General features: G+C 38.3%; 2 protein-coding genes and 1 pseudogene across 2 annotated transcripts; 1 reads left to right on the forward strand and 2 right to left on the reverse strand.

Moving 5' to 3' along the window:
- Positions 1-7,912: 7,912 nt before the first annotated feature.
- On the forward strand, positions 7,913-8,768 carry LOC121744177 (14-3-3-like protein). The gene is made up of 2 exons (XM_042137668.1): positions 7,913-7,996; positions 8,544-8,768. The coding sequence occupies exons 1-2, from the start codon at positions 7,913-7,915 to the stop codon at positions 8,766-8,768; spliced, it is 309 nt and encodes a 102-aa protein (XP_041993602.1).
- Positions 8,769-12,661: 3,893 nt separating this feature from the next.
- Positions 12,662-14,883, reverse strand: LOC121797031 (mitoferrin-like). The gene is made up of 2 exons (XM_042195769.1): positions 14,054-14,883; positions 12,662-13,197 (listed from the first exon to the last, which is right to left on the reverse strand). Exons 1-2 carry the CDS (start codon positions 14,789-14,791, stop codon positions 12,982-12,984), a joined length of 954 nt encoding a protein of 317 aa, XP_042051703.1. The 5' UTR covers positions 14,792-14,883; the 3' UTR covers positions 12,662-12,981.
- A 7,350-nt stretch (positions 14,884-22,233) lies between these two features.
- On the reverse strand, positions 22,234-22,329 carry LOC121757907 (annotated as a pseudogene).
- Between the last annotated feature and the right edge of the window lie 665 nt (positions 22,330-22,994).

Here is a 22,994-nt window from a genome sequence, read left to right on the forward strand (position 1 = left end):
AACAAAGAGGCACTTAGCATCACAGATAAGCATCAAAACAAACATTCATGGCATTACAATAATTTGATATGAATCACAGCTCCATTTTTCAGAAAAGATGATATTTCATAATTTCACAAAGTATTTGATTTATATCAACACTAATTATTTGATGCATAATTTCGCAAAGAAGGCCCACCTGATAAGCTCAATTTTCACTTAGAGTTCTTGTACCGATTTTACACCGCTCCGAGCAAAATAACCCCTTTGAAAAGTAATAGTGTAGCACATTAATTAGTTTTGAAATATTTGCTTTGAGAAAAGAATGCATACATCCTATTAGATAGCACTTATATCTTACTCTCGTGTTATAGGATTTCTAATTCTTCCTCGGGCTTAACTAAGTGGCGAGATTTAATTACTCATTTATATCTTATTGCAAATAATTACTTGGGTAATTATTTAATAAAATAGGGATCTTGGATATTCCTTTTTATTTTCCTTCGAATTTGCCCAAGGCCGTCCAAGGCGTCGTGGGCGATGCCAGTCGGCTTCTACGTCCCCAACTTCATGATTTCCCATATTTGGAAACTTAATATTTTATTCGGGAATTAGTTAAGCTCCAAACACTAACTCCACAATTAATTCTAGTCTAAGCATGAATTAATTTAATTTCGCCTAAACTCCGATGCTAAGCCCAATCCTTATTAAAAATCGGCCCATTTTGTGTAGTAGTACTTGGCAAATTCCAATTAATTCTCTCGGTCCACACTAATATTTAATTTAGTAATCCAAGTTCCTTTAAACTTTCTGGCCCAAAATAAATAATTTCTTGGCCCAAACTAATTTGAGAGATCACCAATTAAAAAAAGTGGCCCAACTCCTTAATTAAATGGGACCAACCCAAATACTCTTCCCAATATCGGTTTTTTTTTTCTTCCCAATATCGGTTCTTCTTCTTCCTCCTCCCAAACTCCTCTCATTTTCCTATTATCCCCAATTTGCTGAAAATTAACCTTGGATTGAGAAGCAGCGCCTCCTTCACCTCTCTCATCGGCGAAATCTCCGTTCCAATCGAGTTTCCACCCCAAATTGAGAGGCAGCGCCGCCGCTACTACGCCGGACAGCCATCGCCGTTGTGGGCAGAGGCTTGCCGGCAGCCAATCTGAACAACAATAGCTCTACAGCCCTCTCTTCCTAAAGCTAAGTTCTTTATTCAATCCTTTCCTAGTGTAGTCACTAGTCATATGATGTGGGCAGTGGCTATGTGTGGTTAAAAGCCTTGAAAATGGTGTGACCAAGCTTTGATCTTGTGAGAAATTACTTACTGGAATGCCTTCTTACTCTTGTGGTTTTGTTACTGGGCTTTAGAAAATGGCGGTCTATGGTTATTCTTGGTCCAAATTGTGTGCTGTGAAACTGTGAAAGCCCTAAAGCTCTAAGTTCGTCAGCTTTAAACATGATTTTTCTATTCTACTGTTATGGTTGAGACTTCTAATATTTCTAACTTCTTGCCTAGCTAGAGGGTGGTGTTGTGGGGTTTACCTTGACCTATGGGGCTGCTCTCTTGCTGCCACTGCCTCTCCTTGCTCCCCTCTCCACTCCTTGCTGCAATTCCTTACGTTGTGTGAAGGTGGGGAGCAGAAGTAGGGGTTGTGGCTTCTTGTGCAGCTCCTCGTATTCTGTGCTTCCTATTTTGGGCTAAATGGTTTCCTCACTTTTGAGCTTGACAGAGGGGCATCCCATGCCCTATTTGTGCCAACCTTGGAAGTGCACTTTTTGTTTGATCTTGGCCATTGTCCTCTTATGGGTTCATAAATGAGCTGACATTTTCTTCATCTTATTTGTCTATCTTCTTCACTTGAAATATTTGCAGACATCCCATCCAGCCATCATCCTACTTATTTGAATAATGCTTGTACTCTTATGACTTCATTGGGCTTTGTTCTCATCCCCTTTTTTTGATTGTTTTGGGATGCTCTCTTGGAGCTTTGTGGGTTGCATACTCGAGGGAAGAAGAAAGGAGAGGTAGAAAGGAGAATCTTGCTTTGAGGAGTATTTGGTCTTTGCCTCTATTTTTGGATACACACCAAGCATTTATCTTTGCACTTCTTAGGGACAAGAAGTGCAAAGAGAGGACCCCACATTATGTAGCAAAATCTCTTATGCGTACGTGTGTATATGCGTGTAATATTGGTGGGCGAAAAATCTAATTTTGCTTCTTGGCACTTCTACTTCTTTGAACACAACAATGATACCTCAATGTTTATTTAATAGTACACGTGCTTCACTAATATCTCCTTGAATTAATAAATCCCTTGCACCTCATTTTCCCGAACAAGTACTTAGATTTATTTCGAAGTTGGATATTACCACAACAAGACTCATGAGAGTATAACAATTGCAAAATGATGAGGACCTAGTACTAAGTACGATCTGTTATACTCCTTCCATCCCATAGTAGATGTCACACTTAGGAGATAGCACGAGATTTTAGGAGATGTTATTTTATGTATTAAGTGGTGGGAGAAAATATAATTTTATAATTGATATGAGAGGGAACTTTTTCTAAAACACGAAATGTGACATCTTTTATGGGACAAACTAAAAAGGAAAGTGTGATATCTACTATGGGACGGAGGGAGTACTAATTAAATCTGATTTTTCTAAAAGGATGGCAAGGAAATCTTTGGGCGTCACACTATTGCTTAAGAGCATCCGCAACGGAGGACGTCCCGGCGGACGTCGGACCGGCATGCCGGACGTTCGCCATTAGGCGTGCGGGAGGCGGACGCGGACGTCACTTGTGGACACCGCAGATCCGCGGCTTTCCGACAACGGACGTCCCGGCGGAGGTCCCGATTTTTTAATTTAAAAAAAACTCTATATTATACGGCTCGTTGAACTTCATTTCATTAGCACCACTTGTTTTAACGAGTTTCTCTCTCTCTACTTTCATTTCTTTTGAAGATAAATGGAGCACAACGATAGTGATTCTCCCGCCACGAGCGAGTCACAAACGCCGACGTTTCCTGTTAGAGGTGGGGGAAACACCAGTGGAAGCGCACTGATGTCCGGGATGATGCCCGGAATGGCGTCGATGATGCCCAAACCCCAAATGGCGGGGATGATGCTCGGGTACTACAATATGTACCCCCTTGGTGTGCAAGGGATGATGCCCCAAATGCCCGGGGTGAGTGCCGCGATGACGGGGATGACGCCCGTCCCGATGATGCCCCAAATGCCCGGGATGATGCAAGGCATGCCTGCCGCTGCGGGGGGTAGCAGGCAGGGGTCCCCCAATCACCTGGGACAATGTCTATCGCCCATACATGGATTTATTGTCTAGTGATTCCCCCCAGAGTACTCCTCTGGAGACTTAGTTCACCGGCATAGAGACTTTCTCTTTTGAGGAGTTGTGACTATCTTCGATCAGGGAGTCTCCCACTGTGATGCCACAGGGAAGGGCAAGGGCACTACCTCGTCCTCGCGTGCAGGGGACGAGGGTGGGCCGGGGGGCGAGCAGGGGGAGGAAGTCGGCGGGAGAAAAATGACCATCTAGAGCATAGGGGAATGCGTCGCGCTGGCGAAGGCCTGGGTTGGTGTAGTCGAGGATCCATACATCGGGGCTAAGCAACATATTGACAAAATGTGGTGGCGCATTAGCCAAAGCTACCTCCAATTCAAACCGCCAGGTGGGAAGCCTCACGATGGAGAGCAATGCCGGAAACAGTGGGAGCGGCTGAGGAGGCACCTCAACCGATTTTCCGGCATCTACCAAAACAACCTCCGGCGAAGTACAACAACAGACGAAGATCAACGCCTCCGGCGAGTACAGCAGCAGTGTCGGTTCCCACAACCTCCCCGATGTCGAGGCAGAGTTCCCGACCCCTCAATCGTCTTCCAGTCGCCGTCGCCCGGTTGGGCAAAAGACCGCGATGCGGATGGCTAGGGGAAGCGCCAGAGGGTCCCACGAAGTCCAATTGGAAGCTCCTTCCCAGGTCACTCCCGAGCTCAACCACCTCTCCCGCATGCAGCAAACGCAGAGCCTGCTAGACACCATGGACAAGTGGTATGCAGCGACTGATCCCTTATACAAGATGATGTTGAAGGATGCCATCGACACTCTGAGGCGCGATTTGGGAATGCCACCCCTGCTCGGGAGTGGCGCCGGGAACGACGAGGAGTGATACGGGGGCCGTATTTATCGAAGTTTTGGGTTATATTTTTTTTAACTATGTATTTTTTAAAAAAAATAATTATGTATGTTTTTTTAAATAAAGTGGTTGCATTTTCCCCGTATTCGTGTCGAAATTTTAATTCCGTAAATTGCATATTGGTGGATTTGTGAATTTTTATTATTGTGGATGTCCGTCGAGATGTCATTGGGGATGTCCGTCATTGTGCAGTCGAATGTCCTTATGACGTGGCAGTGCAGTGGAAGGTCCTCATGACGTGGCAGGAGGTGTTTTTGGGAAGTCCGTCGGGATGTCTGTCGGAAAATCCACACCACTGTAGATGCTCTAAGGACGAATGGAGTATATCATAATATATATGAAACAAGTTTTAATAAAATGATTGATGGTACGTGAGTTGAGTGAATTTACACTTTAAATGTGTGGTGAGTGTGATAAATTGTGTGGACTTTTTTTTTTAAACACACTTACATCGTAGTTCGTGATACATTTGGCAAGCTAACTAGCCCTTCCCAACCCTCGTGGCTCGTGAACTAGCCTCCCTCCAGCCGGATTCGGTCTCGTGAACTAGCCTTGGTCAGGCTCGTAGACCAGCCACCCTCCGACGGGTTCGGCCAGTAGACCAGCGCTGTCCCGGACGGGTCAAGGCTCGTCAGCTTGCCAAGCCCCAAGGCAACAAGCCTTGTAAAGGCCCACATGGGAAATTAATTCCAGGTTGCACCATCCAGGATTCGAACTCAAGACCTCCTAGATGGGCGGTATCCTTGCCTCCCTTCTCAACCAGTTGAGCTAGGAGTCATGGATTGTGTGGACTTATTCTTTCATGCTTTACAATTTTTTTTCTTTTTTGATACTGTACTATTCTTTCTCCAATTTAAATGTCAATTTTTCAAATTCTATGTAAAAATATCCTTAAACTAACTTTAGACTGAGGAAGTACAATACAATTTCTTAACTCCCTTCTAGGAAAGATGATCCATGATTTTATGCATTCTTATTTGAAGGAATTTAAGTTGATAGAGATAAAAGGTTGTAGGATGTTTAGGAAAGCTGGATAAAGTAAAAGAACGAAAAAATTATTGGATGTTTTTAAGTCACAAATGAATAAAATAACAAAGAGAATTTGTAGTTGAGTATTTTAATTATTTTCTTAAATAAGTAATGAGTCATATTTGTTTAAATGGATAAAAAAATAGTGAGTCGTCTTCAATGGAACGGAAGAAGTACTATTATTCATCGTTATCATCTCAATCCTACTTTTATTCATTCCACGTAGATACCAGCCATAAAAATGTATGATTCATTCCATTTCAGTTCTACCTTAATCCTTCCTAATTAATTATTATTTTAAAATATTAATCGAGAGAGGTAAAGAAAGGTTGATAGGCATATTGGAAGGAGAAAGTAGAGGGATATATTTCTTGTACTCCATGTTTTTGTTGTGTATTTTGATATGCTCATCTCCCTAGTATTTATAAGGAGATTAGAGTCTCGTTAAGTACACCAATAAATGAGTATTGGAAACACACTACAACTAGAAACTTTACACTTATTAAATATTCTAGGAACTCTACTATAATCAATGTGTTTATACTTCTTTTTTCCAACAATTATCATCTAAATTCATGCTTACATATCATCCATCAGCTAAGGGTTTATGAGTGGGACTATATTTGGTACTCCCTCCGTCTAATAATAGATGGCACACTTGAGGATTGACACGAGATTTTAGGTAAAGTTGTTTTGTGTGTTAGGTGGAGAGAGAAGATAGCATATTTATATTAATGTAAGATGGAGTTTTTTCCAAAAAAGAAAATGTGACATCTCTTGTGGAATAAACTAAAAAGGGAAAGTGTAACATCTATTATTACACGGAGAGAGTATATATTTAGAAATTAAAATAAAAAGTTCAAATATCGGCCAGATTCAATGGAGGGAAAGATAGTAAGCCAAAACCATCTCAAGGGTATTTAATGAAAAATAATTTATTACTATGTCTTTTAAAGAAAAAAATACAGGTAGCCACTGTCCCCAAATTGTACTAGTCATGGTAGTAGTAAATTAGTAATAATTGAAGTCTGATGATTATTGACGATTTGGATAAGTAATGTGGTCGATGTCATGAAGATTAAATTAAGTGGATGAAGTAAGAAAATAGACATCAATGAAAAGTAAGAAGCCGTGGCCTCAACGAAGCCAATACATTTATTCATGCATATGCCTATTATTCAAAAGCCTGACATCAAATTTATTTTCACATAGTCATCAAAACTTCCTTATCTACATTTCTATATATTAAAGTTTACTAAGCGACTTGCACAACTAACTCATTATAATTGAAGAAAAATGTCTGAGTTGTGCTTCATCAAAAGCTTAATCGTGTTACTCACATTTAAAATTGATAAATGTGGTTGAGGTTACAGAAAAAAAATAAAAATATTTAATGATCATCTCAATTGTAAAAGAAACATCACATGTTCTTTCTTGGACATCATATCAAAATTAGAGTTTTAGCATACTAGTCATGACTCAGAACACAAATGGGACAAAATGAAGAATAATTTGGTCCGATGTCTACACAGACATATGCATATATATTATTCCCTCCGTTCTCAATTAATTGACACTAATTAACTTGTTACGAATTTTAAAAAATATAATGAAATGTGGGTCATACTTTTATATATTAATGTTATAATAAAATGTGAGTTGGAATGAGTTAATGGAATATGGGGTCAATTACTAAAAATAATAAAAAGTAAGAGTGTCAATTAATTAGGAACGGACGATAAAGGAAATTAATGTCAGTTAATACGGGACGAGGGAGTAAACAACTTAGCCAGAAATGAGTTTTTAACTCATGATTTGATGTTATTTGATCTATAGAAGAAAACAAAGCACCACCATTTTGTCGGGGCATAGTCTAGAACGACAAAAGAAGAAAACTCACAATTAATCAAAACGAAACTCAAGTGTACGTACCAAAACAGATGAGCAAGAAGGAGCCGTGAAACTCAGGATGGGTAGCGCCGTCACCTAACTTGAACAGTTGAGAAGGCGCTATCCCTCATGAGCTTTTCAGATCCTTCGTTACAATACATAGCGACATTGGATTTAATTCGAATTGATTTGGATGTAAAAAAACGATGTAAAAAATGGAAAATGGTAGTGTTTATGTATAGGGGTGGGGGGCGTCATAGATGAGAAAAGGACGAGTAAAATGTGAAATGGGATATGAAGTAGTGTACGGTCATATGAAGGAATCATGTGTTCACGTTTGAGGGTTTGTTTATTCGCATAAGCTAAGGTAGTTGGTTGCCGACTGTAGCTTTGTCTATGCTTTTCCATTTACATATTCCTACTTTAAATAACTTTTTTTGTCAATATTGGTACATTGCAACCATTTATCGCGCTAGCTCGACATTTCCAAGACAAACTACCTAATTTTTATATGCATATATAAATATAGGGATGTATTCATGACAATAAATGAAATTCTGTCAAAAATCTAAGTGAATCTCATCCATTGAATCTTGTGATGTAACCGTTAAATTAATGCTACGTTTTAGTCTAATAATGTAGATTGTGTAGTCTAATAATGTAGCTCGGCTAATAATGTAACGTTTTTAGTGTAACAATGTAGCTCAGATATTATTATCACAATCATCCAATCTAAGGATCCAAGGGCTGAGATTTTATTTGATTTTTGACAAAATTTTGCTTATGGACTGTGAGAAATGGAGAAGAAGATGATGGATAAATCTCCATCGAAGAAGAATGAAGAAAAAATGCTCAACGAAGAGAGAGAACGAAAGGGGAGAGTTTTTCATTATGGACTACATTTTTAATAAGTGGTGTTTACAAAAATATAATAAAAGCCATTTATATAGGCTGATAAAAGAAAGAAAATACCTAACTAATTACAAATTATTTTTCAATTTCAATAGCCTCCCTCAAGATGGAAGCATATCAAATGCAACCATCTTGACAAAAACATCATTACAAAAGGAAAATAACTACTAGCATCTCAATCTAATTCTAACTATTCTAACTCACCATCTTGAGCATTTGCAAACCATCACATTGCAGCAGGAATTATGGTAAAAACCTTGATGCCTCAAAACATTTACTAGCATCGAGTACATCCAAGATCACCACACAAACCATACAACAACTTCTAATCCCCCAATCATCTATTAGACTGCAGTCTAGCTCAAGCAATTGTCTCTTGCTGCTTGCTGCACAGAGAGCAGCAAGTTTACTTGGCCAGGCTTGCTGAGCAAGCTGAGAGATACGATGAAATGGTGGAAGCAATGAAATAAGTTACGAGATTGGATGTTGAACTGACGTTATCCAGCTGAATTCAAGGGTACAGATGATCGTAAAGAGGCAGCAGACCAGTCACTCAAGGCTTACGAAGCTGCCACTAGTGCTGCTTCCACTGACCTTGCTCCTACACATCCCATTAGGCTTGGCTTGGCCCTTAACTTCTCTGTTTTCTACTATGAGATCTTGAATTCCCCTGAGAGGGCCTGCCACCTTGCAAATCAATCCTTTGATGAAGCTATAGCAGAACTCGACAAGCTTCAATGAAGAATCAATTGGCTCCAAAGATGCCACAACTCAACAACTCTCAGCCTCAAACCATGTTTCTCCAAAAAAAACTCCAATTCTATCTTCATCGCAACATCGATTGACTACGAACAGCGCCACATCAAAGCATAGGATAGAAAGTCTTTCTCCTCGGCAAAAATAACAACGAATTCGGCTGTGATGCAAACTTCTCAATGGAGATCAAAAACACATTTCAAACATCCACGAACCAGGCTTGAAATAGATCCAACCGAACAATCGGTGAATCAACAAAACAAACATCCGACATACAATCGGAAAACCAGAGATAAATCTGAAAACATATTCAGATTCAACAACAAAATTGAGAAAACATATTCTCAAACAGAAACACTCAACCGATTTTAATCGGAGAGAATACAAAATGATTCACATATCAGAAACTGAATACAGAGATTCACAAACAAAAGAGATAGATTCACCTATACTCAGTGAATAAAACCAGAAACAGAGATTGATATGAGAATTTCAAACGAGAGAACCGATTAAAAATCGGAATTGAAAAAAACAGATCGGAAACAAAGAGATCCAAAAGAGGATTGAACCTGGCGATTTTCATCGGTAAAACTGCGGCAGAAAACAACAAAACCGCTTGATGAACACTCTAAAAAGCAGAAACATTCTCACAAAACAAAAATCACAAACCCTAGCTGGAAATCAAACAAAAAAAGGAGAAGAGATAGAGGTAATCTGAGGCGCGCAGTGGATTTGCGCTCTGATACCATGTGAGAAATGGAAAAGAAGATGATGGATAAATCTCCATCGAAGGAGAATGAAGAAAAAATGCTCGACGAAGAGAGAGGACGAAAGGGGAGAGTTTTTCATTATAGACTACATTTTTAATAAGTGGTGTTTACAAAAATAGAATAAAAGCCATTTATATAGGCTGATAAAAGAAAGAAAATACCTAACTAATTACAAATTATTTTTCAATTTCAATACCATAGTGCACCCCATATAAATATATATGTCTATTATATATGCTGCCTTCTGTACGTGTTCCACATGTCATACTATAGATTTTTACATTATGATCTTGGGATGTAATAACAGGAGAAGAATTAAGTGGCCTAATATAGTTGAATCAGGGTAGATCCAGAATAAAAAAATATAGGGAAAAAAGAAATTATTAAAATTTAATTACAATACTTCAAAAATATTTAATAAAATAAATAAGAAGAAGTATATTTCTTGGTTAACTCCATCACTGAATATGTTTTCACACGTACGTACTTTTGTTATCGAAGGCCACATAGTTGCACGATGAGTTATATTAGCGATGCACTATTTATTAGCATAAAAGAAAAATGCAAATAGACATGTGAGTCTAGTATAACTAAAGGATAAGGACGAATATTGACTCACGAGACTAATGATTACTACTAACAGAGGTGAAACTAGTAAAGGGGGGAGAGGAGCTTAATTAAGCCCCTATCTAAAGTTTATACTTAGCCTTTACAAACTTCTGCCACGAACTCCTATTGGGGATATAATCAAAACGGTTTTGATGTCACACGATTCAATGAGATAACTATAATAGCACCGACACATCTCTGTTCTCCCCTAATTCCTTCTGAATTCGATTTTCGCCGGACAACAGTCACTCACAACACTGACCCATCCCTTAACCTCGCTCGACAATAGCGTCTCCTCCCTCAACATCAACCCGATGTCGATTCCACTAGTTTCTGATTTGTCAATTTCAGTAATGTTTTCATCTTACTTTGATTTGTTTAAGATATATTCACAATTCAGTTAAATACAGATATTAATTTAAAAATTCATAGAATCAGGTATTACAAATACCCAATTTTCTGGCTTGGACGCGTCTGAGGGTGGCGGGTAATCTACCGGGGCTGAACTCGTCGGAGGGAGTGCAGTCTACGAGCCAACATTGGCTAGTTCACGCCCGAACCCGTCGGAGGGAAGCTAAAGTATTCGAGCCACGAGGGGCTGTGGCGGGCTAGTTCGCTTGCCGAATGTATCTCGAACTCCTATGTATGAAAAAAAAAGTACCCAATTTTCGGGACTGGATCCCGACTCGGGTAATTAGTACCCGATTTTGATGTGGGTTCGAATTTCAAATATTATTTTGGATTTTCGGGATCAGACGAAAATTTCAGATCGGACATCCACGAATACCTTATTTGACAGCCCCTGGACTATTTATTGATTGTTTGCTAGGGGAATATGTACATGAGGATTTACCAATGATTTAAAAACCGGACCGGACCGGCCGGTTCGACCGGTCGGACCGCGAACCGGTAGGTAGTCCGGTCCGGTTCACCCCTTTAAACCACCACTGCATTGAACTGCCGTGAACCGGTGGAACCGGCCGGTCGGACCGGTTGGACTGTGAACCGGAAACCGGTTTTCTATTTTTTTTCTTCAAAATTTTTTAAAATTTGTTGTTGGTAGAGGTTGAACTCATGACCTCTCTTCTAGTTAAGAAGACATCTACCACTCCACCACATGAGCTCATTGAACAATTTGAACATTAAATATTTTTATACATTAACCATTAATTTTATCTATAAAAACTAATAATTCAGTTTAATTTTATTATTCTTTAATATAATTGTTAATTATAATATTTATAATTATCATCCTTTATATGTTAATGATGCTCTACTTACCACCTATATTATTATTAGTACCATATAAGATTCATTATTTACTATAAATAAATTTTTTATATTATATACTTAATTTATATACCCTAGCTATTGACATTAATGAATAATCTTATCTAAACTAATTAATAAGTACTTAATTTGTATTTAATTATATATTATTTTACGAAATAAATTTTCTTAAATTAATACTCCCTCCGTCCCGAGCTACTCGCTCATTTCCTTTTCGGCACGGAGATTAAGGAATGAGTGTATAGGAAAGTAAAAAATGACGGCTATATGTGAAAATTTTTACTAAAAATGGAAAGAGTGCAAGTAACTTGAGATGCCCAAAAAGGAAATACGTGCGAGTAGTGCGGGACGGAGGGAGTATAAACATTATCTATTTTAATACATGAAATATTAAATTTTTTATCTAGATTAACTAATATTAAATATATATATCTGAATATATTTACTAAATTTTAATATTATTTATATTTATACATCACTAATTATCTATAAGGTTTAATGTTTTGTGATATATTATTAATTGTAAATCATTTACTAAATTTAATATATTTTTATATATATTTGCAACAGTAAAACGATTAGACCGGTGGTTCCACCGGTTGAACCGTGAACCAGTAATGTCGCCGGTTCACTTGCCGGTCCGGTTTTTAAAACATTGGGATTTACTTTGGGAGAAAATAATAAAAATTTCCTATCATCATTGCATTTCACGGCAACACTTGGACACCAAAGATTTATGCTTCACAAGACATTACTATTGATGTCAGATACTCCTCTCTGTCCGTGAATAAGAGTCCCATTTTTTTCATTTTAATATGTCTTCGAATATGAGTCTCAGTTCACTTTTACCATAAATGGTAATAGGGTCCCACCTTTCACTAACTCATTCCACTCACATTTCATTTAAAACTAATATATACCAGTGTGACCCTTATTCCACTAACTTTTTTCTACCCACTTCTCATAGCATTTCTTAAAACCTGTGCCGCCCATAAATGGGACTCCTGATGGCGGATGAAGGGAGTATTATAATAAAATGATCATCAGATTTATGCTTCACCAGACAACAATCTTGATGTCAGATAAAATCCCAAAACAGTAAAAACTGTAGCAAGTTACTAAACCCCCATGTTGGAGACAGAACAGGAAATTCAACAATTGCATAAATCCATGATAACTGCAAGAACTTAAATCAATTCAGAAAAGCAATTTCCAGCTTCACAATAAAAATTCCTTCTTTGTGACCATATCAAAATTTTCTGGTGCAATTAGACTACATAATTTATCATAAACTCAACAAGGCCCTGCTCGTGCAGGTCCGTGTGATATAAATACACGATCAACGAAATAAATAATGGGGAAGATAGACCCTACTTTCACCAGATTATTGGAACAAAGAACAAATATCTACACCACACACGAATCAAATGCTCTGGTTGCCTCCTCGACTAAATTGATCGTGCCTCTGCCTGTGTATTGCTTTGGTGTTTCTGATACAACAAACTGAAAAGGTGCATTGCATCAGCTTTCTAAGTCACGTTGTTAATGTTGTTTCCGTTGTTTAAATCTTGGAAGAAGGATTTTGCTGCTTCGTACGTAGACCAGCAGATAGCAGCAGCTGGAGCATGGAAGAGCATTCTCGGCATCCATCCTCTCATAAGACCTCTGTATCCATCTTTCTTGATTATTGTTCGAAAAACATCCCCGATTGAACCACTTACAAATCTATCACATCCGCAGACACCCTGCATATCAAGGTGGTGTCAAGATGTAGCTCAAATAGTCACAGCAACTAATTAACTTCTACACCTCAGTTCTTACAAAGATTACAGTTTTTTAGGTTTTAACAAGAAAGATACTTAAAAAAAACAAACAAAGATACCAACATTCTCTAGAGACGAACAACACAGATTAGGCCCACATCGCTGTAACTGTAAGCTTGATGGTTCTTACTCCACAAACCTCTCCTAAACATCCAATATATGCCACAACTAGACATGATTAGACCTACCCTATCCACCCATTAATCCTTGGCTGTGTTTACAAATAACAGAATGTGAACTAGAGTTCATTGCTAAATACTCTCTCTGGTCCCATATTTCATTATTTGGATGGTGCTCGACTAATGTCTCATTTCACTTTTACTATTTGTGGTAGTGGTCCACTAACTTATTCTCATTCACATTTTATTCTTAAACTAATAGTACACAAAAATAAGACACGCATTCCACTAACTTTTCCTACGTACTTTTACTAACAATGTCAACAATTTCTTAAAACTTGCACCAGTCAAATATGGGACATTTAATGTGGACCGGAAAGAGTGACAACAATAGAGTTCATTGACAATTTGACACAAGACAAATGATATCTTTTAACTTGTAGATGGGCAAATTAGGGCAAAGATAGCTCGTTTACAAATACTCCCTCCTCTCACAAGAACATGCATTCTTTCCGTTTTAGTATGTTCCATAAGAATATGGACTTTCTAATTTTAGAAACTCTTTTCTAGACGAGACCCATCCTCCAATATCAATACTTGAATTACTTTTCTAATCTATCTATCACTTACTTTACCAATTGTGCATTAAAACCCAGTACCTGGCATTGCAATTGAGTTTTGACGACGTCAAAGGGAGTAGTGAAGGCCGCCGCCAATGCCCCAGCTGCTGCGCCAGCAGTAGCATGAACAACCAACATCTCCTCACCGAGAGTCTCGGGTGAATTCGACACCTCGGTCAAGCCCCTCTTCGCAGCCTCATAGGCCGCAAAATGCAGCGCCGTGAAAGGCGCATTCATTAGCACCGTAGTCCTATAAGAAGCATAAAACGCTCCAATCCCATCCTGCCTCACCACTCTGGAGACGCAATCCACCACCCCCTTGTAGGGACTGCTCCCCAATTGCAGCCTCTGCTTCACCATATCCATCGGCGTCAGCACAGCGTCGCTGGCCACGGTGGCGCAGACACCCGAAGCCGCGTGCGCCGCGTGGCTGTCCGGATTGCCGCGGGAGAAGCGCCTCTTGCAGACCTCGTAGACGGAGAAGTAGGCGGCGTGTGCGGGGCCCGCGCCGAGGGCCATGGCGCCGATGCCGCGGTAGAGGCTTCTGGCGCCTTCGGATTTCAGAATCGACTGCACGGCTTGGCTGACGGTGGCGGACTTGATGGGGCAGGAGCCGAGGGCTTGCATTTGGGTCTTGATGGTGTCGACGGGGAACATTGCCATGTGCTCCACCATACCGGCGACGGAGCCGGCGATCATGAACTGCCAGAATTGGAGGCCGTCGTGCTCCACGGCGGCGACTCCCGTGCTGTAATCGGGGAGAAGCTCGGTGGCCATGGGAGACCGAATTAGGATTTCAACAATTGTTCAATCGGTGAAAGGTGAGCCGCATCGCAGGAGAGTGATGGAGAGAGGTCTTCAAAACTAGGGTTCTGCTCCAATAAATTGGGGGCACGCTTCCACTGATGCACGACTTTTAAAATTTACTCCCTCCACCCGGATAATTCATCTCACTTTGATCGGGCACGAGTTTTAAGAAATATAATGAAAAGTGAGACGAAAAAGTTAGTGAAACCTGAGTTATACTTTTATATATTAGTTTTATAATAAAATGTGAGTATGAATGAGTTAGTGGAATATGGGGTCCACTACCAAAAATGGTAAAAGCGAAATGGAACAAATTACGTAGGACGGATCGAAATGAAAAAATGTGATAAATTATTCGGGACAGAGGGAGTACTGTTTTTACATAAACTCCGCGTGTCCCACTCAAATGACCCACTTTCCATCTTTATCACTGCTTTACTTGTTCAGTTATTCTCCTTTGCTTTATTTTTTTCCACTTACTCACTCCTTTCCATAAAAATTATCTCATTTTAATTAGATACGGGTTTTAAAAAATGTAATAAAATATGAGTTGAAAAAGTTAGGTAATGTGGGTAAGAATGAGTTAGTGGAATATAGAGTCAACTACCAAAAATAGTAAAAATTAAAATGAAACAAAATTTTTGGAATGGACGAAAACAGAAAAATGGGACAATCTTTGTGGAACGGAGGAGGTAACCCATAAAATTTTCCACTTGATGAAGGGCATCTCCCTTGGAAAGGGACTACTTTATTAGTTTAAGAGCACCCGCCGAGACGAGACGGCAGCCCTACTTTATGGGACTACTTTATGGGACAACCCTACTCGCGTGGGTGTCTCGTATCTCGTCCCTCCGAGACGAGATGGCAGCGAGACGCGTTGCAGCGTCCCGACTCATCCCGGTCTCGCCGAGACGCCGTCCCACCGAGACGGCTGGCGTCCCAGCTCGCCACGCGCTCGCGCGACGTGGCGCGCGCTGGCGCTAGGCGTGACGCCCACTCGCCGACCCGCGAGTGGGCTTCGTCACGCTGACGGAATAAATTATTTTTTTAAAAAAAATCAAATTTAATAAAAAAAATATTTAAAAATTCAAACGGTAATGTTACCGTTTTTTACAGTTTTTTTTTAATTTTTTTTCTTTTATTACTCTATCTATAAATACTCTTATTTCATCCTCATTATACACACAAACACACATCTATTCTTCCCAAATCATCTCCATCTCCTCTCCAATTTTCATCTAACCTCTCCAATTTTCATCACAAAATGTCCGGCGACGGAAACTCTGGCTGCTCCGGCGGATTTGACATCAACGCGTTTGGCGACTGGGGGGCATGTACAATGTCTTGGGTGGTTCTGGTTCCGGTTTGTCGACGCCGGGGACCCAAGGCTCGTTAACGCCGGCGGGGTACCAACCACCCCATTTTGATGTGGATGCATACGCTCGTCCCTCCGCCCAGAGGTATTCGTAGGGATTATCCCAAATTAGGGAAGATTATCCGGATGAACCCAATCCGGAAGGAGGACGAGGCGGTGGAAGTTCCAGGGCATTCGACGTCGTGGTGGAAGAGGAGGAGGAGGAGGAGGAGGATGTAGGTCGTCATTCGTACAGCCGCAAGGACACGATGGCTCTATACAACGCCTGGATCAGCGTCTTGTACGATCTCATCGTCGGGAATCAACAATCCCGGAAGTGCTTTTGGGAAAAGGTCACCGAGGCCTACAACGAGATTAAGCCGAAGGGGTCCCGCCGCCACACATTGAAGATGCTCTGAAGTCATTTTGACCGAGTCGACAGAGAGGTCAAAAAATTCTGCAGCATCTACAAGAATGAAGCGGCTCATTACCAAAGCGGAGCCACTAGATCCGACATTCTGAGATCGGCTTTGCGAGTCTATTTCGACGACAACGGCAAAGAATTCAAACATGTCGATGTTTGGGAGGCCGTCAAAGACGTCGAAAGATGGGCCGACGGTGTCCAGTCCAGCACGGGCTCGACCTCGAAACGCACGAAGCACACAGCGGGTGGCCAATACTCGTCTAGTGGGGGCAGTTCAGGCAGCGCCGCACAAGAGGTTGCCTCGCATGAGGTTGAGGGCACGACAAACGATGCAGGGGGGTCCTCCCATGGGCGCCGTCGGTCGCAAGGGACCAAGGCGGCGAAGACGGCTAGAGGGAGGAGAGGCCGAGACGAATCAAGCCAGACGGGTTCCCAAGGCCGCCCTCCTCCATAATGTCCATGTACTTCACTGTCACGATGGCGGACACTTCCCGGATGACGCCCACTCAATATCAAGCCCATCATGCCGGCATTGTGTATCTGGCGGGACAATTTGGTATTCCGCCTCCATTCGGTGCACCGCCACCGCCTTCGGGGGATGAATCGCCGGTGGAGTAGTTTTTATAATTTCTATAAATTTGTATTTTAAATTATGTATTTTTTATTTATTTTGCCTCGAATTTAATTATGTATTTTTTTAGGATTTTAAGTTGTAATTTTATTTAATTAAAGAAGCGTGTTTTTATTAATTGAATTTGTTGGAAATAAAAATAAAAAAATGAAATTGAATGAATAGTTAAGGGATGAGATGGTTAAGAGACGGATAAGAAATGGAGGGTTGCAGGTGCTGACTCTTAGTTAAGAGATGGAGTGAAAAGTACAGTGGGGCCCATGAATAGTTAATAGATGAGACGGTTAAGAGACAGATAAAAGACAGCGTTGCGGATGGCCTAATGAATTGTACCATTTTGTTTTTTTATTTATTCTTTCAGCTTCAGAGATAAATTTAATCACGTTTTATTCTCATTTTTATCTCTTTCTCTCATTATTCTCTAATCCACTCATTTTTTTTTAAATGTGTTTCAAAATAAAAGTTGTCTTACAATTCGTTTAAGAATATTTTTTATATTCTCGAACATATTTCTTTATCCAGATTATTATGCATAGTTCAAATTTTGTACTCCTTCATTTGTTTTATTGCAAGTGATTGATTTCACCTTTTTTTTATTGTCTTTCTGCAAGTGATTAATTTTTAGCTAAAAATAAAATATTTAATCTTTCATACTTTATTATTATCTCTTTATCTCTCCTAAATGAATAAACAAGGGGATATCACTTTGACATATGTAAACTAGGATTTACGGATGTCAACTCGTGTGAAAATAATGTCAATCGAGAGTATTAATGGAAACTGAATTTCGTTAATTATAACTAACATTTAGAAAATATCTAAAACTTTCAAACTCATACAACTATTTCGATTTAAAATATTTTTTCACAAAATATATATCAAAGTAAAGTGAATTCTACAAGGATTCTAACAAGATCGTAATTGCATATGTTTTTATGTCAAATTTGATAATTTTATTTAAATTTTCAATATTTTCGACTTTCGGACTATGGATGTCAAGCGGGCTAACCCGTTCGGGTTCGGGCCACCCGTTCGGGTTGTCGTGCCATTTGAGTGCGGGCTATACAAGTTGTAAAATTTCAACCCTAACCCTAATCCATCGAGTTTCAGGCTATTCGAGCAAAAAACTTTTAAAAATAATCTCTTGTAATCAAAATTTTCCTCCATAAAAGAATTCTAAATTTTAGATATTCTTTTATTCTTAGTTTTAGAATCACATAAAATCTTCAAATTTTCAGGGTTTTCGCAACCCGTTTAACCCGCCAACCCTATTGGGCTAACCCGTTTTATATATGGGTTGCGAAATTACATTCCTAACCCGCAAAATTTTTTGGACCAACCCACGAGTTTTGGGTTAGATTGACATCCCTAATTTAGAACCATGTCAATAAATAGTACAAATATTGTCAATCATATGCAGGTTCAGTGTCAATCAATTTAGTTGAAATTCTCAAGGCATTGAATTGACAATATTACTATACCGTGTTGACATCGCGAGAATCACAAAAACTGCAATATATAAAACTCACAAATATACCCTTTTTGAAGTAGCAATACAAAATGAATTTTCACGTGGCATCACTATATACCATTAGATCTTTTAGATATAATGGCTAGGAATTGGCAGTTAATCCATAAAATGATATGTTATTAGGTTATCATACAAAACTTTATAACAATAAACATAAGCCAAATATATAAATCTATAAAATGATATGTTATTAGGTTATCATACGAAACTTTATAACAATAAACATAAGCCAAATATATAAAATAAAAATAGAAGATACATAAGCCAAATACAAAATAATAACACAAGCCAAATTAAAAGTGCAATAACAAATAAAATTAAAATTACTACTGAATTGTACTCTATTCATCTCATAATAGATGTCACATTTCCTTTTTAGTTTGTCGTACAAAAGATATCATATTTCTTTTTTTGAAAAACTTTCTCTCTCATTAATATAAACATACTATTTTTTCTCTCCACCTAACACAAAATAAAATCTTCTAAAATCCGTGCCACTCTCCAAGTATGTCATCTATTATGGAACGAATGGAGTATGATTTTTTATTATATAATATATTAATTTATCAATTTTTATTATAATATTTAATTTAATTTAATTTAGTTATTGAGAAAATGTTATAGGATTAGTGTGTAATTTAGATAAAATATATATGTATCATTGAAAAGTATAAAAAGTAAGTGAATGGAGAATATTCTCTTAGATTTGAATTTAGTGTAAATGGTTCGAGTGAAATCATAATCTGATGTGACAGACTTAGGGATGTCAATCGGGTCGGCTCTGCGTGTTTCGGGCCAACTGATAGGGCTCGTTTCAAGCATGGTTTAATGGTGGTTAACATACTAATTGGTGAATTGATGTAAGAAATAGTGGAAATTTAAGTGTGCAGGAATTAAAAAGCAACGAAGTGGTAGTGTGTCGTGATCGAGTGGACGCAGAAGGCAGAAATGACCCAGAATTGGGACAAACTGATCAAGAGAGCGAGAGTTAAATGACCATGCCGAGCAGTCGTGCAACTTGATCAAGAGAGTCCAGACACGATGGAGTTGCGAAGGATGAGTCAGATAAGAGAGAAAGAAGGATTGTCTTTTTCTGCAAGGGTATTAATGCCAAATCATGAAGACCTTGCCCTAGGGATTGGTGGCCAAGCCGTCCTATAAATAAAGGAAGAAATTGTGAAGAAATGATCATCTCTCGCCTCGGATCATTTGCGATCAGGAGGAAAACTCATTTCTTACTTCTACACACCACGGAGTTAGCAACAATCATAGAGAAAGGAAGTTAGATAGCAGCAAGTATCGGAGTCCTACCACAACAACACTCTTTCCTTCCTCACTTGGAGAGAGAGAACTTAGTCTAGAAAGAAGTTCATGTTCGTTCATGTGTTCTTAAGCTCTGAGGAGCAGCTACAATCGTTTCATTTCATTTCCATTTTTTTTTCATGATACAAGTTTGAATCTACTGTCACTTTTCAAGTTTTTCTTAGTTAACTCTTTTTCGCAAGGTTATTTTGTCGTTGAATCTTGAATCTGAGTTTCGAGTTGTTGTTTGATTCTGGAATTTTGAGAAATGTTCGGTGAAATGAAGTTTTCTGACGGATGTTTGTTTGGATCTGGAGTTTCAGAGTTCAATTCTATTTTGTTCATGCTCGGTTACGTATGATTGTCGTTTGATTGTTTAGATCTAGGTTCGTGACGTTCTGATCGTTGTTTGATGTTTTAGCTTTAGCAGTTTTTAGTTAGATTTACGTCGGATCTAAGTTTACGTATGTTAGCTTGCATGAAACTAGAGTAGTTAAGGTTGATCTGCTTTAAATTCGCTTAAATTGCATGGATCTAGTGCTGATTGGTTGATTTCCTATTTTTCGCTACATGCTTTGTTTCAGATCTGTCGTAGTTGATTAGCTAGCCTATTTTTGTTTGTTTGGAGAAGAAGACGATCGTAGTTAGTTAGTGTAGCAGTCTCTGTCACCTTCTGCTTGTTTCAGCTTTATTTGCAGCGCTTTTCTTAAGTCAGTGGTCCCGATTACTTTCTGCAGTGTACCTTCTACGATGTGAGTTCAGTTGATCAGTTGAGAGTAACAATCAGTTAGTTGAAGAATAGTTTAGTCTAAGTTGTGCAGTTAGATAAAAGTCAGTTTAAGTAGTCCAGTCAAGTAGGTAAAACTTAACTCACTCTTAAAGCGTGGCAGCAGCCATCCTCCAAGATGTCACCACACATGCCGAAACACTTTCATCTCTGTAGGATTCGACCCTTACTTCCCTTTACTAATTAATAGTATCGTGGGTTAAGGTCTTGAAAGCAGTTCTCGTTATGGTTAGCGCACCCAACGACAAGTAGATTGCCTAAAAGTTGTCTTGATAAATTGGTCAACGTCTTCTTGATCAATCTGCGTTATTTTTTATTTCAATTTGCGTAAACTCGAGATAAGAAAGCTGACTTGTCACCAACCCTACTCGGGTTGCAGGTTAATCGGGTGCGAGCTAATCGGGTTGTATTTTTTCTGGTTATAAAAGTTCAAACATAATCCTAAAAGCTCTGGTTTCAGGCTAGCCCCGCAAATTGATCGGGTTGCTACCGATAAAATTAACATGCAATCAATCCAATATATAATGATGAAAATTAGTTATATTTATAAAATGTAAAATATTTAATTATGATAAATTTGAGATATAGGCTTAAACTCAACCATAAACGTTACTAATATTGGAGATTCGTGCAAAATGAAACATAAACATATTTTAAGAAATTTTAAAGCATGTTTTAGAAATTTAAATATTTTTTAGTGAATTTGAAGTTTCTAATTTATTTATCAATTATTATATTACTAAAAGTTTAATATATAATTTGTATATTTAATATAAAATTGAAACTAACTATATTATAAAAATAATCAATGAAGTGACGAATTAGGTGTCAAACAAATAGAACAATAGATATTTTACTGGGTTTTTGGGTCAGTCCATCTGGTTTTTTAGTTTGACCCTAACGGGTTGCGGGCTATTCGGGTTATAATTTTATCGGGCTAGAAATTTCCAACCATAACCTTATAAATTTGACAGGCTATTCGGTCAGCTCACTGGCTGCGGACTACACAGACATCCCTGACGACAGTTACACTAAAATGTGTGAGTTTAGTGTAAATGATTAGAGATGCTTTTATAACTTCTTCAAGTGATGAGGTAAATAGAGAGGTAAAGAAAAATAATCACTACCATATTTATCTCTTTTTCACAAAACCCCATTCTCCAATAGAGTTGTCCATTGGACTGGACTCGGTTCATCAGTAAGCCTGAGCTAGACTTATATGGGTTAAAGTGGGATCTAATCTGAGCATTTTGTAAACCCAAGCCCGAACCTGACCCTGCTCATCTGAAGCCTGGCTCAAGCCCAAGACTGGCTGCGACCTATGCCCATCAAAAGCCCACATTATATAATTAAATTTTTAGTGTAATTAAGTAATTAATCACTAATAACAATATAATTCTTGATTAACGCATGTCATTTTTTTCACGTGTCATGCTAATCTTCTCTATATCATTCCAATTTTGTTGGATATATGCATATGAACTCAACCACTAATGGTCTAATATTTACAACTAAATCCAAATGAATGCAACATTCAATCTTTGACTATTTAATTGTTTTTCTTAAATTTTTTCATCTAAGAAATAAAAAGAATGATTGTAAAGTTTTATTCTTAAGAATATTAAACATGTCTTCAAACCACAGTATCTAGTAAATAATTGCCACCATCTATTAACAGTAGTGGATTTTCCTTGAATTATGCACTTTTAAATAAAATAATGAACGTAAAAAGTGATATTAGTAAAAAAATTAACAAATCTTAAACATTATTTAAGTTTAAATTTCATTGAAATGAGAAAAAAATACAAAATATGGAGTATTTTATTTTTTGCTTTTAATATTTTTAGAATATCTTTGATATATGAGTACATAGGGAGTGATCAATTGCTAACTCATAATTTAATTACTAATTACAATTGATTTAACAAAATACGGAGTATTTTATTTTTGCTTTTAATATTTTTAGAATATCTTTGATATATGAGTACATAGGGAGTGATCAATTGCTAACTCATCATTTAATTGCTAACTACAACTGATTTAAGACCATAATCTTTTGGTCTCCTATTTGTCATGTGTAATTTCGTTTTTCATTTTTAAATATTAAAAAGATAATAGCCACTATCAAATTTAGGGTTTAGAAA

This window comes from Salvia splendens, chromosome 1, assembly GCF_004379255.2.
Source record: "Salvia splendens isolate huo1 chromosome 1, SspV2, whole genome shotgun sequence".
Classification (NCBI taxonomy): domain Eukaryota; kingdom Viridiplantae; phylum Streptophyta; class Magnoliopsida; order Lamiales; family Lamiaceae; genus Salvia; species Salvia splendens.

Excerpts from the sequence above, each read along its gene's own strand:
- LOC121797031 (XM_042195769.1), bottom strand. The coding sequence starts at position 14,791 with ATGGCCACCGAGCTTCTCCCCGATTACAGCACGGGAGTCGCCGCCGTG. Across the intron at positions 13,198-14,053 it reads AAACTCAATTGCAATGCCAG|GGTGTCTGCGGATGTGATAG; the intron begins GTACTGGGTTTT and ends CTTGATATGCAG.
- LOC121744177 (XM_042137668.1), top strand. The coding sequence starts at position 7,913 with ATGGAGAAGAAGATGATGGATAAATCTCCATCGAAGAAGAATGAAGAA. Across the intron at positions 7,997-8,543 it reads AGAGAGAACGAAAGGGGAGA|GGTACAGATGATCGTAAAGA; the intron begins GTTTTTCATTAT and ends GCTGAATTCAAG.